Source organism: Myotis daubentonii, chromosome 2, assembly GCF_963259705.1.
Source record: "Myotis daubentonii chromosome 2, mMyoDau2.1, whole genome shotgun sequence".
Taxonomy (NCBI): Eukaryota; Metazoa; Chordata; class Mammalia; order Chiroptera; family Vespertilionidae; genus Myotis; species Myotis daubentonii.
The window spans coordinates 75,153,497-75,173,867 of record NC_081841.1 but is presented as its reverse complement, the minus strand read 5'-3'; the positions used below and the strand labels follow the sequence as shown (position 1 = coordinate 75,173,867).

The following is a 20,371-nucleotide window of genomic DNA, read 5'->3' as shown; positions in this document are numbered from 1 at the left end:
TAGCAGTGCCACAATTTTGGGGGGAAATTTTACTGGTCCATAGACTTCAAATCTAGGAACCATAGGTTTATGTCATTTACCTGCGTGAGGACATTGTGGGTATAGGGTAAAGATAGGGAAAGTTTTGTTACTGAATGGAGTAATGGAACATGAAGTTAGTTGGATATGTGGATATAACTGTGAAACAAAAATAGCTTCTTCAGGGCCTTGTTGGCCTCATCATTAGAAAATTTCTGGAGTGTGGCACCTGTAATTTAATTTTATGTCCAACTCCAAAGCTCCTGGGTTGGATAGAGTATCTGGTGGGTAAGTAAAAAGATGTGAGCATTGGCACCAATATTTGATTATTACCTGGGAGAGGGAATGGAGAGATCAATATTCATGCTTGTCATGCTAGAATGAGCAATATTGTCTTATGACTTGGTTCTCATGCTTGGCAAGAAGGGATAGAAGACTAGTTACTTTTGCAACACTAAGAGATTCAAATCGGTACAGTGGGGAATGGAATTTTTCTTTATCTGTTATGTTTTTAGTTCTTTTCCCTCTCCTTTTCAGTCCTCACCCAAGGATATGTTTCCATTGATTTTAGAGAGAGAAAGAAACATCGATCTCTTGCCTCCCCCCATGCCTTAACCTGGAATTGAACCGAACCCACAACCTGGGTATGTTCCCTGACCAAGAATCAAACCTGCAACTTTCCTGTGCATAGGACGATGCTCCAACCAACGGAACCACCTGGCCAGGGCTTATTTGTTATGTTTTGAGGACTTAGTTATACAGAAGGAAAGAGTAAAAAGATTTCTTTTCTAACACAATATTTGCATGGATTTCTAGTGGAAGAATCCTTGAAATATGTTTTCTAAGTTTTGGGTTGAGTTCTTGATTTACAGACTGCCCTTGTATGTAAAGGGTGATTCAGTTGAGTGACCTGTGTCCTATGGGCTCCTCTTCTTCACTATCATTAAGATGTCCCTCACTTTTCTCCCTTTCTACTACAGACTCTATTGTTGTCTGGGATCATCTTTTTTATCCCTGGTCTTTGAGTCTCTTCTTATCATAAAACTGCTTGATGCTGGCATCTGTGTTGACAGGCTTAGGGAAAGGAGAATGAGGAGGAGCTGGAAAGTAAACCCTACTCTACTCCCAGGCCTAGATTCTACTCTTGGCTCTTTTCTTGTTTACTATGTGATTGCTAAGCGTATATCTCTCAGAGCCTGATTACCTTATCTGTAAAACCAGGACACTATTAATTTTACATGTCATATTGTTATTTAACTCTATTGAGAATATATGTGAAAACACTTTTTTAAAACATTAATTACTGTATAATTATGAAGTAGTATTAGGTATTTACATTCATAGGTACTATTTAGTACATTTTCAGTTAAATAGATTTTTGTTAACAGTCTTAGAAACCTAAGTACCTCATTAAACATTTACCAAGTGTACTGGTTAATAATGCGGATTTTTTCCAATAGAAAAAAATCAGTGGTTCTCAACCTTCTGGCCCTTTAAATACAGTTCCTCATGTTGTGACCCAACGATAAAATCATTTTTGTTGCTACTTCATAACTATAATGTTGCTACTGTTATGAATCGTAATATAAATACCTGATATGCAGGATGGTCTTAGGCGACCCCTGTGAAAGGGTCATTCGACCGCCACAAAGGTCATGACCCACAGATTGAGAACTGCTGCAATAGATGGAGTTACACATATGTTGATATATATATGCGATTTGATATGTATGCTATTTTGTTGTATTGACAGCAAGCTTCAAAACTTCATGTCAAATATTCTGAAGGTGTTAACAGATATTTTTATGCTTAAAAATGTCATATTTTGTACCCAAAAAAGAGCATTTACGGGAAGTTTTAATTCATTACTTTATTTTGAAGAAAAGTGCTGCTGAAAGTTAACATATACTTTGGGAAGCTTATGGTGAACATGCTCCAACTCAAGATATTTGTGAATGCTGGTTTAAACGCTTTAAAAGTGATGATTTCAATGTGAAAAACAACATCCAGGTCAACCGAAAAAGTTTGAAGACCAACAATTACAAGCATTATTGGATGAAGATGCATGTCAAACTCAAAAACAACTTGCAGAAAGATTAAACGTTTCTCAACAAACAATTTCCAATTGTTTACAAGCAATGGGAAAGATTTTAAAGGAAGGAAAATGGATGACACATCAACTGAATGAAAGCCAAATGGAAAACCAAAAAGTCATCAGTAAAATGTTGCTTCAGTGGCACGAAAGAGAGTATTTTTTGCATTGAATTGTGACTGGCGATGAAAAGTGGATTTATTTTGAGAATCACAAATGCACAAAATCATGGGTTGATCTAGGTCAACCATCAACATGGACTGCAAGACCAAATCGCTTTGGAAAGAAGACAATGCTCTGTGTTTGGTAGGATCAGGAAGGTGTGGTGTTTACATGCTTCTAAAACCAGGTGAAACTGTTAATACTGATCGCTACCTACAACAAATCAATTTGAACCACAGTCTGATCGTTAAAGGACCAGAATGGGCCAGAAGACACGGCAGAGTAATTTTGCTTCTTGATGACGCACCATCACACACTTCAAAACCAGTTAAAGACACGTTAAAAGATCTTGCGTGGGAAGTATTAACCCACCCGCCATATTCACCAGACCCTGCTCCTTCAGATTACTACTTGTTCCAATCGATGGCACAATCACTTTCTGAGCAGCACTTCAAAACATACGAAGAAGTGGAAAATTGGGTCTACGAATGGTTTGCCTCAAAACAAGGAAAGTTCTATTGGGACGGTATCCACAAATTACCTGAAAGATGGGGGAAATGTGTAGCTAGCGATGGACATTACTTTGAATAAAGCACTTTTGATGTTTCTATTGAAATTATCGTGTTTTCTTTGACTACAAAATCCGCATTATTCACCGATACACCTAGTTATTATAAAGAACTTGTCATCCAAAGGAAAGTACAATATTAATACTTTTTGTAGTAAATATCCTATATAATAAAGAGATAATATGTTAATTAGACCGAACAGCAGAATGACCGTCCGTTCAAAGGACATTCCAGATGAAACGAGAGCTGTGAGGGCCGGCTAAGGCTGTGAGGGGCTGTGAGGGCTGGGCCCCTTGCACAAAATTCGTGCATTGGGCCTAATATATCTCTAAATAAGAATGCTATTCAGTCTAAGATTATCTTAAGCTATCCTTTTAATTTTGTATGTGCATTTGCATGTACTTATGTTGAGAACATATTTAATGTTGAGAATCTATAGAGTTATTTTCTGAGGAAATGTAGGATAATAAATTTGCTTTGTATAATTTTCACAGTATATAATCAACATGATTTTTACCAATTAAAATTTTTTTACCAATTACTAATAGCCAATTAGTAATTTGGCTAGCAAATTACTTTGCCATATTGATGGGTGGAAATTGATGGAGAGCTTTATTGTTGAGCTTTATTTTATTTCAAAGCAGATGTCATTATCTCCCATTTCAATTCATATGTCCTTATAAAGGGTATTAATGGACTTGTTTACTAAGCCTGAGCTGCTGCCATGTGTGAACTGTATTCTTATTTGGATTGCTTGCGCTGTGAGAGAACTTACTGCTAAGTTTGTATCTTCAGATATTTAGTTCATTTTATAGGTTAGTGGTTCTCATAATTGGACATAGTACTAAGTCTTTTTTTCTTTTTTTTTAAAGAACACTTCAATGTATTGGAAGTATCCTCGGCTTAATTTGCCATCACTTTTTGGTAGAATATATATTCTAGTTACTAGATTCTATTCTAGAATCTAGTACATACAGCTTTTCTCTTACGGGGTCCTGTGAGGGAAGTAAGGCCTATAGAAAATAACAATTTAATATTTTCTCAATCTTCCCAAGAATATGGTGTGTGGTTAGAGCCATTATAGATACGTGGGAGAAAAAGTTAATTCCTTTTGAACAGTGGATATACAGTGCATTAGGCCTAATTCTGTTGTAACCCCAGGTGAGAAGAGCTACTTTAGTAAATTATTTAAAAACATGAATTGAAAGTAAATTTTTGAGATCTTGCATGGTCAAAAGTATATTTTACTGTAATATGTAATTGATAGTCTGGTAGGATATGGAATCCTAATTTAGAATTTGCTTCCAGTTTTGAAGGCATGCTTTTATTTTTGTCCTGATACCAGTAGTAGTATTGATGTTGGTAACTTACCTGATTCCTGATCTAGAGGAACTTGGTTTTGTGAATTATGTGCTAAATGATCCTTTGGTATAAATACAGATAGTTTTTACTGTTGTTGCTTTGTTGTTTGGCTTTCTTGAATCTGCAAGTCAGTGACTACTTGTTTATGTCTTACTTGCCAGTGTCAAATTTATGTTGTTGTATCCTCTCTTGGACACATACTTGTGAGATATATACTGACTGGCCAGAATATTATGACCACCTAACATTTGTAGGCAAATTAGCCGTACACCGACTGCATCATATGGGATATGGAAGCCAAAGGAAGGCCTGTTCGAACACCTTTGCTGTCTGCAGTTACCAAGGTAAAACGTCTCCAATTCGCACAGGAACACAAGGATTGGACAGTCGAGCATTGGAAAAAAGTCATGTGGTCCGATGAATCACGTTTCCAGTTGCATCATGCAGATGGCAGAGTGAGAATTGGGCGGAAACAGCATGAAAGCATGTACTCCACATGCATGAGTACAACCCTTCAAGTTGGTGGGGGCAGTGTTATGGTTTGGGGCATGTTTTCCTGGCATGATTTGGGCTCTTTAATTCGTGTGGAACAACGTCTGAATAGCACAACATACCTAAGTATCGTTGCTGATCAAGTTCATCCTATCATATTGATGGCGTATCCCAATGGAGATGGCTTCTTCCAACAAGACAATGTGCCATGCCACAGTGCTCGTATTGTGCAGGAGTGCTTTCAGGAACATGAGGGAGACTTTACCTTGATTAGGTGGCCCCCACAATCACCAGATCTCAATCCAATTGAGTATTTGTGGGACAGAGTCAAAAGAGCCATCAGGGAGCTGGTTCCACAACCATCAAATCTCACAGAACTGGACAGTGCTATTCATCAGGCATGGTGTCCGATTCCTCACTTCACCTTTCAACATCTCGTGGAGTCCATGCCAAGAAGAATTGCCACAGTATTGAAGGCAAAAGGTGGCCCAACAAAATACTGATTGGGTGATCATAATACTCTGGCCACTCAGCATATAGCCACACCTATTGTTTTTCTTTTTCTTCTGTATTTTATTTTTAAAAAATATTTCTTGCCCAGCCAGCATGGCTCAGTGGTTGAGCGTTGACCTATGAACCAGGAGGTCATGGTTCTGTTCTTAGGTTGTGGCTCGATCCCCAGTAGGTGGCATGCAGGAGTCAGCTGATCAATGATTCTCTCATCATTGATGTTTCTCTCTCTCTTTCTCTCTCTAACTCTCTGAAATGAATAAATATATATTTTTTAAAAATTTCTCTTCTGTAATTTTAGTTGAGATTTAAGAGGGAACACATTAGGTCATTGTCTATATTCTGGAACATTTCTAGATTTTACATGCTATTCAATTTGATCATTATAATAGTCCCACAACATAGGTAATATTATTAGCATTTTATAAACAAAAAAACACAGACTTAGAGAAATCAAGTTAATAGCTCAAATATATCCAGTTAGGCTAGAACTAGGATTTGAACCTAGGAAGTTTAATTTCAAATCCTGCTTAACCATCCTGTCTAATAAAAGGGTAATATGCAAATTAATCATCACTCTGTCACAAATAATGCGGTGCCCATAGCCACATGATGGCAGCGCCCAGTCTTCTCAGCCCCACCAGTGCTGGGGCGGGGGGGGGGGGGGGGGGGGCGGCCGCTGAGAGCAGGCAGCATGAGCAACCTGGCGGAATGCTTGCTTCGAGGCAAGCATTCCACCCTGGCCGCAGAGGGCTTCTGGGCAGTGGACACAGAGCGGCTGGGGTAGGGGGAGTGGAAATGCTTGCGCCATCACCCAGGCGACGAGGCAAGCATTCTGCGCCCGGCTGCTGATGGGCCTCTGGCCAGGCTGGGGCATGGAACGCTTGCATTGTCGCATCTGTGACCGGCCACAGATGGGTCTCTGTGCCGCAGAGAGCCTTTGGGCAGCGGGCGCGGAGTGACCAGGCCCTGCAGAGAGCTACTGGCACACAGATTCGTGTGCAGAGCTGCTAGCTATACTATAATGCCTTTGTGGTATTTTGTCCTTTATGCCTTGAGAGACAAGCACCCATTTTATGAATTAATTATAGTTATTTCTCTATTGTCTATAATTCATGCTAATTTATATTTCATGAAATGGAGATAAGCAGAAACAAAACCCTGTTGTAGTTGTGGGTATCAACTATACAGTTATTCTTATCACTAATTGATTTTTAAATGTCTTTGCTTAAGGAAGAGTATGTTATATACAGGAAATCGAGTTTGTTTTTAAGTGTCCTTTCTGGTAAAGAGAAAGTCTTGGGTTATATGGAATGCTGTTGTATATGAGTGGAGTACCAGCCTTGAAATGTATGCATAATGAAAAAGGAAATTGAGATCGTATTGTAAGGTATCTGTAAAAATGAACCACAAAGTCAGTTGTAACTGAATTAGTTGTTGTCCAACTAAGTGGGATGCATTCCCAGATTGAAAGTAAAAACTGTGGCCGGGAAAATCAATCTAGGATATATAAAGAAAATAACTGACTAGAGTTTTTTAATTTCAATTAAGGTAGAGTAAGGTAAATGGATTGTAACATACTAGGAAAGAATTTTTTGGAATTTTAAGGTTAGCTGTTGAGAGGACATAGTGTAAAATTTTGGCTATAGGTACTTTATTATTAGATTTAATACTGTGGGATCATACCAGTCATACCAGTCACTTAGTTTAAAGAATGATACTTCTTTCTTTACTGTGAAAATAAAGGTAATTTTTTAATAGGAGTGTTTTAAGTGGAAAATACTCATTGGTAGATTATATATTTTGAAAAGTTTAAGTGTAATGAAGAACTGTAGCAGCTCATACTTGTTTCAAAGGAACATGTATTGGAGTAGTAGTCTTTTTAATCTTCTCTGTTGATTAGTTTGGATTAACACTGTCTTAATGACTCCTAGATCTCTGCTAGAGGTAAAACTTAAATGTTTATCCTTTGCTTTAGCTGTTCGAATCCATTAAAATTGTACTTGAAAGAATATCTTTCCTTATGAATTCTTAATCATGGCTGAGGCAGGCAGTAGATTAGATATAAATCTAGAGGCTTCAAGAAGGATAAACAGTATTATGTTTATATCCATTTGGAAGTAAACAATAACAAACAAACAAAGGAAATAATCATAAGAGGTGGGTACTGTGGCGGATCCTACAAAAACATAATAGATGTGGAGAAAAGTGTTGCATTTTTGAGAAAGGAAGAGAAACTGATTTTATTACTTCATCCTGAATCTTTTAAGTATTGATCTTGGTTTGTTTTCCTAAAGCAGCAATTCAGTGCAGGGCATTACTGGAAGCTAAAACGTTAGTGGAATAGCCTTTCTTGTTTATCAAGTCATTTAAAAAACCCAGCAGCATGGTTTAATGCCTTTTCTGTCAGTCTCTTTCTCGGTCTGTTTATTACTGATTTGACGGGCTCTGGTCCTTCTCCTTTGCTGTTAAACGTGTGTGTCCTTTGTTTGTGCTGGTGGCTTTTGCTATATTTGGATGTGAGAGAAAAGCCTGTCATTGCCATATTCATATAATTAGCCTTCTGGCTGAACATATACATTAAATAGACTTTCTAAGCCATGAAAGAGGAAAGCTCACAACAGCGTAGATTTTCTTCCTGTACTGTTGTATCGCCTGTTTTATGTCCTCCACGAATTGATGGCCGAAAGCTTGTCCGGAATGCTTCATTTGGAGGATACAATGAACTTTCGTTGCCAGGTTTGTTTTTTAATCTTATTTCTTAATTTCTTACACAGTTTTCATTAAAATAAAATAGACATTTTAATATCTTATACCTGCTTTGGTTTAAAGAAAACAACTTTATGTGAAAGGTTAGGTTTTAGTAGCTGCTGCTGTAGCGCTTGGCTTTTCCATATTTTCTCTTACAATTTCTTAAGCTCAAACTTGAGAACTAATGATTCAGTAAAGTACAAATCTTCAATAGTATACCCTTTGATAAAATTAAAGCCTTTTCTGGATTTGAGATGAATGTAAAATTCTGTAAATGAACAAATTATTCTGAGATTTCTATAAATGAAACCCAAATATTTAATACTGATATTTGTTTGGCTGTTTTCAGGAAAAGAGTAACTAACCTAAAATTGATGTCTAGTTTAATTTTTAATAGCTCAAGCCCTGACTAAAGTGAACTTTTCTGCCTGAGAATAATATTTGACATCCCTTACTTGTTGTTAGATATGTTGGTGTATGTTGTTTTTGCTAAGAAAAACAAATTGTTAGGGAAATAGTTATTAAATGAAATTTGGTGTTTAACAGCTATGATTTAGGCATTAAATCATTTGTCAGTGAGAGGTAAATATAAATTGATCTTTTATTGTTTGAAAAAGATTTATTGTAGCAAATATTTGGATATATTTTAAAATAGAAACATTTTTTTTCTTTTCAAAATTTTAAACTGCTACATAATTATATCTACTCTTTAAAGTTATATTTTTCTTTTAAAATAAAAATACTCTTAATATCCATGAAAAAGAAATATTGACTGAAATTGGTACTTTAAAAATCTATTTTTCTGACACTTATATTTAGTTATTCTATTTTCACACTAATTTTTATTCTTGACTTTTTGTGAATATTCATGTTGATAGATGATATATTCATTTCTTTGTGATAATGAAACACTATAGAAGGTATTACCTGAGCAATTAAATGAATCATTTTTAAATTCACTGATTTCATTTTCTTTTTTAAGTGTTTCTGAAAATTGGAACCCATAGTCCTGAACTGTTGCCTAAGTAGTGTAAGCTTTAAATAGCATTTATAATCCATATTTAGTCTTGTTAGTGTGGCATGGTACTATCATGCTTCTTTCTTACATTCTCAAAGGTTATAAATATTAGTATTTATCTTTGTTTGAAGTGGCTTTGAAAATACAATATACTGAATTTTTTAAATGTTGCCAAATGCTCTCTTTGCTTTTACAATGTGATTTCCATTTCTATATTTGTTTCTCCCTCCTTGTTCTTTTTTTAAAGAAAGTCAGCAAGCTTGCTGGAATACCTTTGTTGACCTTGCCTCAAGTCTGCTCAATACTAAAGAATCATGTGACCCTAATAAAAAAATAGAAAACGTCACTTTTCAAATTTGGTATTTACTTAATTAGGTAATTAAAGGCAGAATTGTCAGTTTTCTTGTCAAAAGAATATATTGAATGTCATTCTGGATCAATTTGTTTGAATGGAAAAGTGAATGATTGGCTTGTTTTTCTAATTCTTGAAACAGAAAATACCATATTCATACAGATACTGCCATATTCCACTTAATACAACCAACAGTTATATTATAACCAGCCATGATAAAAAGCTCTTTAAAATATGTTTTATCAGCTCCTTTGAATATGTTTTAAGTGGAATTAAGTACTTCCACGAAGCAAGCAGCTTTTTATGTATTTTTTAAAGTTAAAACTAAAAAAGGGAAGTCTTGGTCATTTTATTGTAATGAAAAGAAAAATTTTAGGTGTGTGTTTTTTGTTGTTTTTTTTTCATCTGACATTTAAAGGTAACTTTATCTTACTACTTTGATCACAACCTTTTTTCATTTTAGTTTTCCTTAGGAAAATATTTTAATTTTTTTGTCATTTCTACCTTCAGAAGTACATCTGATATGACCTTTTTCTTTAAAATGAGCTATAATATAGAAATGGTACTCCTGCCCATGTACTCTTAGTGATACCATAGTAGTTTTTTAAAAGTTTATATAGAGATTCTCTTACTTTTAAATATGTTTTTATTGATTTGAGGGAGAGAGAAATGGAGAAGGATAGAAACATTAATGAGAAAAAAACATCAACTGGCTGCCTCCTGCATGCCCCGCCCTAGGGATCGAGCCAGCAACCTGGGCATGTAACCTGTTGGTTCATAGGTTGATACTCAACCACTGAGCCACATCAGTCTGGCTAGAGAATCTTTTAAAATGTGATTTGTTTATTGGTATTGACAGATAACATACAAACTAGGTTTATTAATGTCCTTTTCCAACATTTGAAACTTTCTATAAGACATACTTTCATGGTAAAAAAAAAAAAAAAAAAAAAAAAAGCTTATTCAGACTTACAACTTCTACTTTTGTTTTAATTTACTGTTCAGTTTTTAAAATAATATGTGAATGTAGACACAGTGAAGTGGTGTTTTTCTTCATCTAATAAATGGATTTGTCTAAATTCAGATGAATATAAAACTTCACTAGAGAAATTGAAGTCTGTTTTTGTGAGAATAAAAGACATTTTTTATTTACAATATATACTTTTAGAAAAGCTTTATGCTCTTGTACATATATTTAGAAGATCTTTGAAGTGTTTTTTATTTATTTTTTATTTTTTATTAAATCTTTATTGTTCAGATTATTACATTTGTTCCTCTTTTTTCCCCATATAACTCCCCTCCTCCCAATTCCCACCCCACCCTCTGCCCTCACTCCCCACCCACTGTCCTCATCCATAGGTGCATGATTTTTGTCCAGTCTCTTCCCCCATCCCCCACACCCCTTTTCCCCCCAAGAATAGTCAGTCCATTTCCTTTCTATGTCCCTGATTCTATTATAATCACCAGTTCATTCTCTTCATCAGATTATTTATTCACTAGATTCTTAGATTCACTTGTTGATAGATGCATGTTTGTTGTTCATAATTTGTATCTTTACCTTTTACTTCTTCTTCCTCTTCTTAAAGGATACCTTTCAGCATTTCATATAATACTGGTTTGGTGGTGATGAACTCCTTTAGCTTTTCCTTATCTGTGAAGCTCTTTATCTGACCTTTAGTTCTGAATGATAGCTTTGCTGGATAAAGTAATCTTGGTTGTAGGTTCTTGCTATTCATCACTTTGGATATTTCTTGCCATTCCCTTCTGGCCTGCAAAATTTCTGTTGAGAAATCAGCTGACAGTCATATGGGTATTCCCTTGTAGGTAACTGAGTTTCTTTCTCCTGCTGCTTTTACGATTCTCTCTTTGTCTTTTGCTCTTGGCATTTTAATTATGATGTGTCTTGGTGTGGTCCTCTTTGGATTCCTTTTGTTTGGGGTTCTCTATGCTTCCTGGACTTGTAAGTCTATTTCTTTCACCAGGTAGGGGAAGTTTTCTGTCATTATTTCTTCAAATAGGTTTTCAATATCTTGCTCTCTCTCATCTTCTGGCACCCCTAACATTCGGATGTTGGTACGCTTGAAGCTGTCCCAGAGGCTCCTTACACTATCTTCGTATTTTCGGATTCTTTTTTCATTTTGCTTTTTTGGTTGGGTGTTTTTTGCTTCTTCATATTTCAAATCTTTGACTTGATTCTTGCGATCCTCTAGTCTGCTTTTGGGACTCTGCATAATATCCTTTATTTCAGTCAGTGTATGCTTAATTTCTAGTTGGTTCTTTATCACAACATTGAGGGTCTCATTAGATTTCTTGAGGATCTCAACAACTTTATCGGCGGCTTCTAGACAGTTTTTGAGAGACCTTAAAAGTGTGCTTCTGAACACAATATCCTGCATTGACAGTTTTGTCCTGTTTCTTTGTCTTCGCATTTTTTATGCTTTCTTGCTGCACCCCCTAGTGGTCTTTGTGCACTGTCTTGTTGTAGTTAATCCTTGATTGTTGTAGTTAATACTAGGGGGATTTGACCTCCAGGCCAACTGGCTGTGAGAATCAGCTGTGTCTGCAGTGGGAGAACTTGCGTCCTCTACGGAGGTGCTAATCTAGCCTTTGCCTAAGGCTATCGCGCAAATGCCTCTGTGCAAGGCTTGGGCATGGCGGGTCCCAGGGGATCAACAGGGCAGGCCGAGCGAGCAGTTATAGCTGCTCTCAGTCCTGTCCCCAGAGGCTCTGCCCCTCACCGTCCCAGCAACCGCTGCAAACCTCGGAGAGAAAGCTGCCCTTGAGTTCCGACTGATGCCAGACAGTCCCGCTTCTCCCATTTGAGTCTGGGTCCTCAGAGACTTGCCCGGAACTGGATCTCAGAGCCTGAGACTGAAACAGACAACCGTACCCTGAGCCGCCATCCCGCTCCACATGCACCTCTGCACCTTTGTATTTTCCGCACTGCGCCTCCTCTGAGTCTTGGTTTGCTTTTCTCTTTCCTTCTAGTTGTAGAATTTCCCCTCAGCCAGCCTTCCTGTGGTTCTGGGTGATGTCCGTTCCGTCTTTTAGTTGTATTTTTGAAGTGGTTGTGTGAGGCAGCAATCTCCCGTGTTTACCTATGCTGCCATCTTGGTTTCTCGAAGTGTTTTATATTAGTTTATTAGCATTGAGGATTACCTATTACAAGTATTTATTACTCTGAAATATTTTACAACTTTTAAGCTGAATTATATAACTTCAGTTTGTTTTACACTAAAGATTCTTATTCTGATAAGTTTTCATTTAAAATTCCATGTTGGATTTATGAGACAGGTTTTTTCCCCCAAGGGTTGGAGTTGTGTGATCATTCTCTTTACCAGAGGGGGCCAGGGTGGGGTGGGGGGCTGGTGGAGGGGGTGATTCCTTCTTTATATTACAGAAAAAAATTCTCTAAAATCTCTGAATTAGGAAAATGGAATGGATTTGTCCTTAGCTGATATAAACCAAATATAGAATAAATGGTATTTTTGCTATGCTAGAAATGATTTTGAAGTCCTGGGCTATGAATAATTATATCCTATATAATAAAAGGCTAATATGCAAATTGGCCAAACCGCAGAACGACCAGTCGCTATGACACACACTGACCACCAGGGGTCAGATGCTCAACGCAGGAGATGCCCCCTGGTGGTCATTGTGCTCCCACAGGGGGAGCACCACTCAGCCAGAAGCTGGGCTCACGGCTGGCGGGTGCAATGGTGGTGGTGGGAGCCTCTCCTGCCTCCGCTGCAGCACTAAGGATGTCTGACTGCCTAAGCTATCAGCCAGACATCCCCTGAGGGCTCCCGGACTGTGAGAGGGCACAGGCCAGGCTGAGGGCCCCCCACTCCAAATGCATGAATTTCATGCACCGTTCTCTAGTATCTATATATATCTATATATACCTATCTATCTATCTATCTATCTATCTATCTATCTATCTATATGTATGTATATAAGTATATGTATATGTATGTATGTATATATACATACATGTATATTTTTAATATAGGTTTTTATTGGACTCAGAACAAATAGCTTTAGGGAAGAGTTAATATTACTTGCCCTCAAAAATAGAAAGAACATTAAAATGAGTACTGCTCTTTCATGTCTGCCATATAAATCTCAGAATTAACATTTCTCTAATTACACCCTTATAACATTAATATAACTGCTTTTGGCATAGTGTTACATGATTGCAGAGATGTGTACATGTTTATCCCAGTACACTCATGTATTTTAGATTCATCCTTTTACAATGTGTATAGCAATAGTGACAGTGATACAAGGGTCAGTATTAACTGAACGTATACTATGGTGCAGAATACTATGCTAAATGCATTCTGTGCAGTTTCATTTAATTCTCACAATAAGCACATTGTTAGATTTAAGTCTGTTCCTCAGTCCAGATTTATTGCCCTGGTCATCTTTAATCACTAATTCTGGAATTGTTTTCTAGTTTGGCAAGAGGTATGAAAAGTATGTTAGATTGGTTTATCAGGAATCTTTGTAAAGAAACAGTTCACTAGGAGAACAAAAGCACCATGAAGTCTGAATTCATCCAGAGTACTCTAGGAGCAGAGAAAAGTGGTATGTAGCTTGATGTTGGTGGGTTCAGGGAAAGATTTCATTACTTCTGGAAGCCTTAATTTATTCTAGAGAATTATTATACTAGAAACCTTTAAACTTATAATAGTTTAAAACTGTATATTCAGTCTAGACTTAATGTACATAAAACACAATATATATTTGAAATTGAATGACTTATTTGCATTTGCTTTTAGCGCCTATATATGCTCAAAAGTAGTGATACTGATATAATCACAATGTTTTTAAAGGTTTTGAAAGAGGAAGGGAAGACATTTCTCAAAATAGAGATGACTCTTCAATTTCTATGTCAAAGAGCAAGGTAAGCATATTGTTGTCCCCAAATATATGAGTACAACATTTTTCTAACATTTAAGATGAGGAAACTAATACTGTAATCCTATCAGATCTTGTGAGATGTTCTTATGTGGTATATCTAAACCCGTGATGGTGAACCTATGACACGCGTGTCAGAGGTGACATGCAAACTCATTTTTTTGATTGATTTTTCTTTGTTAAATGGCATTTAAATATATAAAATAAATATCAAAAATATAAATCTTTGTTTTACTATGGTTGCAAATATCAAAAAATTTCTGTATGTGACACGGCACCAGAGTTAAGTTAGGGTTTTTCAAAATGCTGACACGCCGAGCTCAAAAGGTTTGCCATCACTGGTCTAAGCCATGGATGATATGGTGAAAAAAGGAACATTTCACTGGGGCTGGTGTTCACTTGCAAATTTGGCCTTTTGATAACCAGTATCCTCCCTGGAGTTACTGTTTCTGGTATGGCTGCTACAGCAGTACTTCTCAAACTGAAACCTGATAGTTCCATTTGGAGAAATTCTCAGGGTTTATTTATTTTTTTAAAAAAATTATTTAAGTGTTTGGGGTTCATTTGAATGATCATCAAAATGTGTACATTTTACGTAAGTCCAAAGATCTTACAGTAATAGCCTGCAATTGAAAGACATTTTCTTAGAATAAGACATAGTTTCCTGAGTTAGTTTTTCTCAAACCAAAATACCTATATATAAAGTACATGTTTGAGAAATAAATTGAGAAGCACTATATGATGCCTTGGTTTTCCTATGGGTTTGTAATTTACTAGATTTCCATAATATGTCAAGGGATTTGACTTTTGACTATTACTTCTGGTCAGGTTTAATAGCAGGAGAAGCTTATGTTTGTGGAATCAAACTTTGAAGATGTGAAGTAAGAAAACCTATTTCTTAAGCTAGTAAATTCTCTGCTATTCTCAGCAAATGACTTTGCTTTAAAACACTTTACATTTTTTTGTTCCTGTTCTTGGGAGTGGTTGAGAAGATTACATATGTTTTAATGTATAATTTTACACAAATTTTATTTGTGCTTAACTTTTCAAGTATTCGTTACATAAAGGTCCATCTGTCATATGTGTAAAAGTACTTAGGATGGAATTTTAATAGTGCTTTATATGTAGGTAACATATACATGAGAAATGCCTTGATTATTTTATATAAAATATACTTAAAGAAAATTAAAGAGAAAGTGATTATCTTGGGTCTGCCATGGCTAGAAATGCAATGCAATTTATAGGATTTTAAAAACCTATTTTCAAATCTTAATACCAGAATTGGTGAGTGTATGGTATAATGTATTCCTTCCTACTCAGAAGCCTAAACACTTAAACCCCACACCTACACAGCCCCCTATATGTAGTCTATAAATAGGGGGTGGGGGAGCAGGGAACCTAGAAAGAAAGTTTACATACCTTAGTGAAACAGTATGCTTTGAAACTGCTCTTTGAGTACAGTAGCACCTAGTCATACATGATTCTTTAAATTTAAAGTAATTAAAATTAAATGAAATTAACAATTCCGTTTCTCAGTTATATCAGTCTCATCTCAAATGCTTAATAGCCACATTTGACTAGCGGCTACCATATTGGACAACTGAGATATGGAATATTTCACATTTCTGTCATTCAGAAAGCTCTACTGGACAGCATTACTTTAGAGTAAATACAGCTAGTTTAAATCTTGATTCTCATGGTTAAGATAATGGTCAGTGCCCTGGCTGGCGTGGCTTAGTGCGTAGAGCTTTGGCCTGAGCACAGAAGGGTCTCGGTTTTAATTCTCAGTCAAGGGCACTTACCTGGATTGCAAGCTGGATCCCTGCCCCAGTATGGAGTGTGCAGGAGGCAACCAGTGGGTGTGTCTCTCTCACAATGTTTCTCGGGGTGGGCAATGGGATAAGGACACATACGTAATACCTTAATCAATAAAGAAAAAAAAATTAAAAAACCAATGGGAAAAATATCCTTTAGTTGTTGTTTCTGGTATGGCTGCTATAGGAATACTTCCTTTTGTTAATTTGACAATTAACAAAACCAACCAAAAAATATAGTGGTCAATAAGATTTTAAAAGAAGGAAAACTTAGTAAGCTATTTCCAACAAAAAATATTTTTGGTATTTAAAAGGTAACCTATTCATTGTAAAAACTTAGTGATGTATTTAAAAAGACTGCAGACCTCTTGGTCACTGGATCTTTTTTTTTTTTTCCAGAACTAGCTATACAATATGGCAAGGATTTTTTGAAGTATATGTGTTCTAATTTATCAAGCTTGTATGATACCCTTCTGGCCTGTTGGTCCTTTATATACTGGAATCTTTTAGGAATTACCAAGCTAGATCTTGTCATGTGTAGGAAACAGATTTCCTATTGTTCATGAAGATAAGTATTAAATTTTAGTCTGAGTCAGATTATGTATAAACAGTTTTAAAAGGTGAGAAATCAATATAGTGAGATGGCTAAGAGCATGAGACTGGAAATTAGCCAAACCAGAATACAAATCCCAGTTTATCTACTTACTAGCTGTGTGTGACTTGAGGGAAGTTAGTTATTTAATCTCTTGGTCTTAATTTCCTTATTAGCAAAAGGAGATACTACTGTCTCATGGGGTTGCCTTGAGGATTAAATGAGGTAGTGCACATAGAGTGTTTAGCATAGTACTGTTTTTGTTTCTTTATTATATTTTATTCCCCTAATGTGGATTAGTTTTTAAATCTGAATACTATACTACATGGAGAATCAGTATTTGAAAATCAACATTTGCGGAAATCACAGATATAAATGGGAAGAATGTCACAAGCATAGCTATGCCATATGTTTAGGATAAATGAAGGTTTTAATTTTTTGTTGTTGTTAATTTCTGTGTGATTTTAGTCTGAATCTAAACTTTATAATGGCTCGGAGAAAGACAGTACAGCTTCAAGCAAGCTCACAAAAAAAGAATCTCTCAAGGTTAGTTTCCACAGTCATTTCATAACTAACATTATGCTTTGCATGTGCTTTTGAAAGTAGGCTAATAAGATAAAGAAGTAAATGTGTCTTCCTGAAAGAAGAAAAAAAATCCAGAGAGGCACACATTAAAAATGTCAATATTTGTATGACATTCTGGAGACAACTGAAAAGGCTGCATAATGACTCTCCCAGAGCAGTTTCAGCCCTCACTTGGCCACTGCAGGGTGGAGAACTAGGTGTCTTTGCAGAGCTGTCCTCAGTCAGGCACATCACTGTGCCCTTTGAAATTCAAGTTTACTAACTGCTGGGTCATGCGTGGGCTGAATCTGGGCATTGGGTAAATATACAGAAGTCCTCATTTCACATTGTCAATTGATTCTTAGAACTGAGGTGAAATGATGACAAAACCAATTTTACCATCGGCTAATTGATACAAACGAGTAAAGTTTCCGTAGCATCTAATCACTGTTATAATGAAGTAATGGTGAACAAAACGATGTTATTTGAGGACCTACTGTATTTTATTTGACCTACACGGTGCTTTAAAAATTCAACAATTACAAGTTCAGATTTCCAGCTTCTCTTAAGAAATGTGCAATATGGCCTGGCCGGCGCAGCTCAGTGGTTGAGTGTCAACCTATGAACCTGGAGGTCACGGGTTCGGTTCCAGGTCAGGGCATATGCCCGGGTTTTGGGCTCGATCCCCTGTGTGGTTAAGATAATGGTCAGTGCCCTGGCTGGTGTGGCTTAGTGCGTAGAGCTTTGGCCTGAGCACAGAAGGGTCTCGGTTTTAATTCTCAGTCAAGGGCACTTACCTGGGTTGCAAGCTGGATTCCTGCCCCAGTATGGAGTGTGCAGGAGGCAACCAGTGGGTGTGCAGGAGGCAGCTGATCAGTGATTCTTTCTCATCATTGATGTTTCTTTCTCTCTCTCTCTCTCTCTCTCTCTCTCTCTCTCTCCCCCTCTCCCTCTCTCTCTCTCTCTTTCTCCCTTCCTGTCTGAAATAAACTCAATAAAAATATTTTTTTAAAAAAAGAAAGAAAGAAATGTGCATTATGGGGCCTGTCTTCCAGATCACCACAGACCCTGGAGCCTACGGAACACATCCTTTCCAATTGACTGATCCCTGTATAGTCTCGTATCTCTCCCCCACCCCCTCATATTTGATCTTGTATTTATTTGCACTTATAATTTCATATTAAATATACTCTTAATTCATATGTGCATTGTAATAAAGACCAAAAGTCTACAATTTTTTGGCTGTAGAATTATTAAAATTTTGTTATTTGTATACAGTAAGACTAGGAAGATTTTGTGTTATAGTTAAAAAAAATATATCACTGACAGGCTACCACCATCCTCCCATCCATGTAATAATAACAAAGCAATAAGGCTAGATTAATTCACTGCTACTTTCCCAAATTATCTCAGAACTGGCTTAGTTATTTATATTTTACATACTAGTATCAGGAAAGAGCAAAATTGTCAGTTGCAAACCGTTGAAGCATTGTTCATAATGTGAAAAAACTGCTAACAGAGAAGATTTCCATGAGTATTAGAATATATTAAGAAAAATTTTAGAAGTAATATGGCATGGCAATTAAGAGCATGTCTTTTAGAGATAGTCTGCCTCTGTTTGGATCCTGCTTCTGTTACTTACTAGTTGTGTGATCCTGGGCAAGTTACTCTCTGTGCCTCAGTTTTATCTTTTGTAGAATAAGGGTACTAACAGTCCTACTTCCCAAGGTTATTGTAAAGATTAAATGAAGTAAAACACGTAAAGTGCTTAGAACTGTGACTGGCACACAGAATATACCCAGTAAATGTTAGCTCTTATTATTTATACTAGGAATTCTATGTAGCAGTGAAAAAATGAGGTGGAGCCCTAGCTGGTTTGGCTAGAGCTTCAGCCCATGGACTGAAGGATCTCGGGTTCAATTCCGGTCAAGGGCACATACCTTGGTTGCATGCTCAATCCATAGCGCTGGTCAGGGCATGTGTGAGAGGCAACCAGCTATATGTCTCTTTCACATCAATGTTTCTCTGTCTCTGTCTCTGTCTCTCCCTTCCACTCTCTAAAAATCAATGGAAAAATATCCTTGGGTGAGAATAACTGAATGAGTGAATGAATGAATGAATGAATGAATGAGACATGGAAATGCTCCAAAAAATAATGAATTGGAGAACAGTTTTTTAATGTGTTTAAAAATTCAAACACGAAAGTTGTATATTTGATAGGTTCTATACATAGAAAAGGGCTAAAAGGATAGTGTTTTCAAAATGGTTAACAGTGGTCAATTCTGTGGATTAGAATAGGATAGGGTATACGAAAGATGGCTTTTTAGCTTTATTTGTGTTGTTTTAAATTTTTTACCAGGAAATTGTATTTATGTATTATTGTGTAATTTTAAGAAGGTAGAATTATTTTAAAAGATACTGAGAACTGAACTAGTGATCAGAAGAAGTTAGATTCTAACCATACTTCTCTAAAAATTCTACCAGTTCTTAAAAACAAACAAAACAAAACAAAACAAAAAACACTGAAAAAAGTAGTTCTTTTATCCTAAGATGCTAGAATTCTAAAAGAGGGTTAGACTTTTATACTCTAGATTCTATAGAACTAAAAATTTTGAAAATAAATTGCCCATTTCTAATGAATTTTTAATTTTGCTATTGTTTCTGTAAAATAGGTGCAAAAGAAAAATTACCGAGAAGAAAAGAAAAGAGCCACAAAGGAGTTACTTAGTTCAATCACAGATCCTTCTGTTATTGTCATGGCTGATTGGTTGAAGGTCAGTTTGTATTGAATCTTGAATTCTCATTGCTGGATGTTTATCTACTGGAATAAGAAAGCCCAGAGTACACTAAAGCCATCCTGCAAGACATAAATAACTACTAGGATGATTGTTTTTCACTGACAAACTATTAATTATATCCCAGAGGTTCTCTGTTCCAATCTTAATGGGGAGAAGGAACCTTAATGTTGTTCTTTCTTGACAACAGCATCAAGTATGTATAGCAGTTCGTTTAAAAAGGCTTTTTGATTTGTACGACATTATGTAGTCTAATCAATATGCTATAAAAAAATGTTTTGGCCCTAGCCAGTTTGGCTCAGTGACAAGAGCTTCAGCCTGCAGACTGAAGAGTCCTGGGTTGATTCCCAGTCAAAG

At 36.4% G+C, this 20,371-nt stretch overlaps 1 protein-coding gene across 12 annotated transcripts in view; it reads left to right on the top strand.

The window, feature by feature from the left end:
* Window positions 1-20,371, top strand: part of OSBPL8 (oxysterol binding protein like 8) — a 183,100-nt gene that overhangs the window by 98,866 nt on the left and 63,863 nt on the right. For all 12 annotated transcript variants that reach the window (XM_059683681.1, XM_059683680.1, XM_059683679.1 and 9 more), the window contains 3 exons: window positions 14,165-14,235; window positions 17,124-17,201; window positions 19,892-19,993. In XM_059683681.1, coding sequence (XP_059539664.1) covers window positions 14,165-14,235; window positions 17,124-17,201; window positions 19,892-19,993 — 251 coding nt within the window. The remainder of the gene's footprint in view (window positions 1-14,164; window positions 14,236-17,123; window positions 17,202-19,891; window positions 19,994-20,371) is intronic.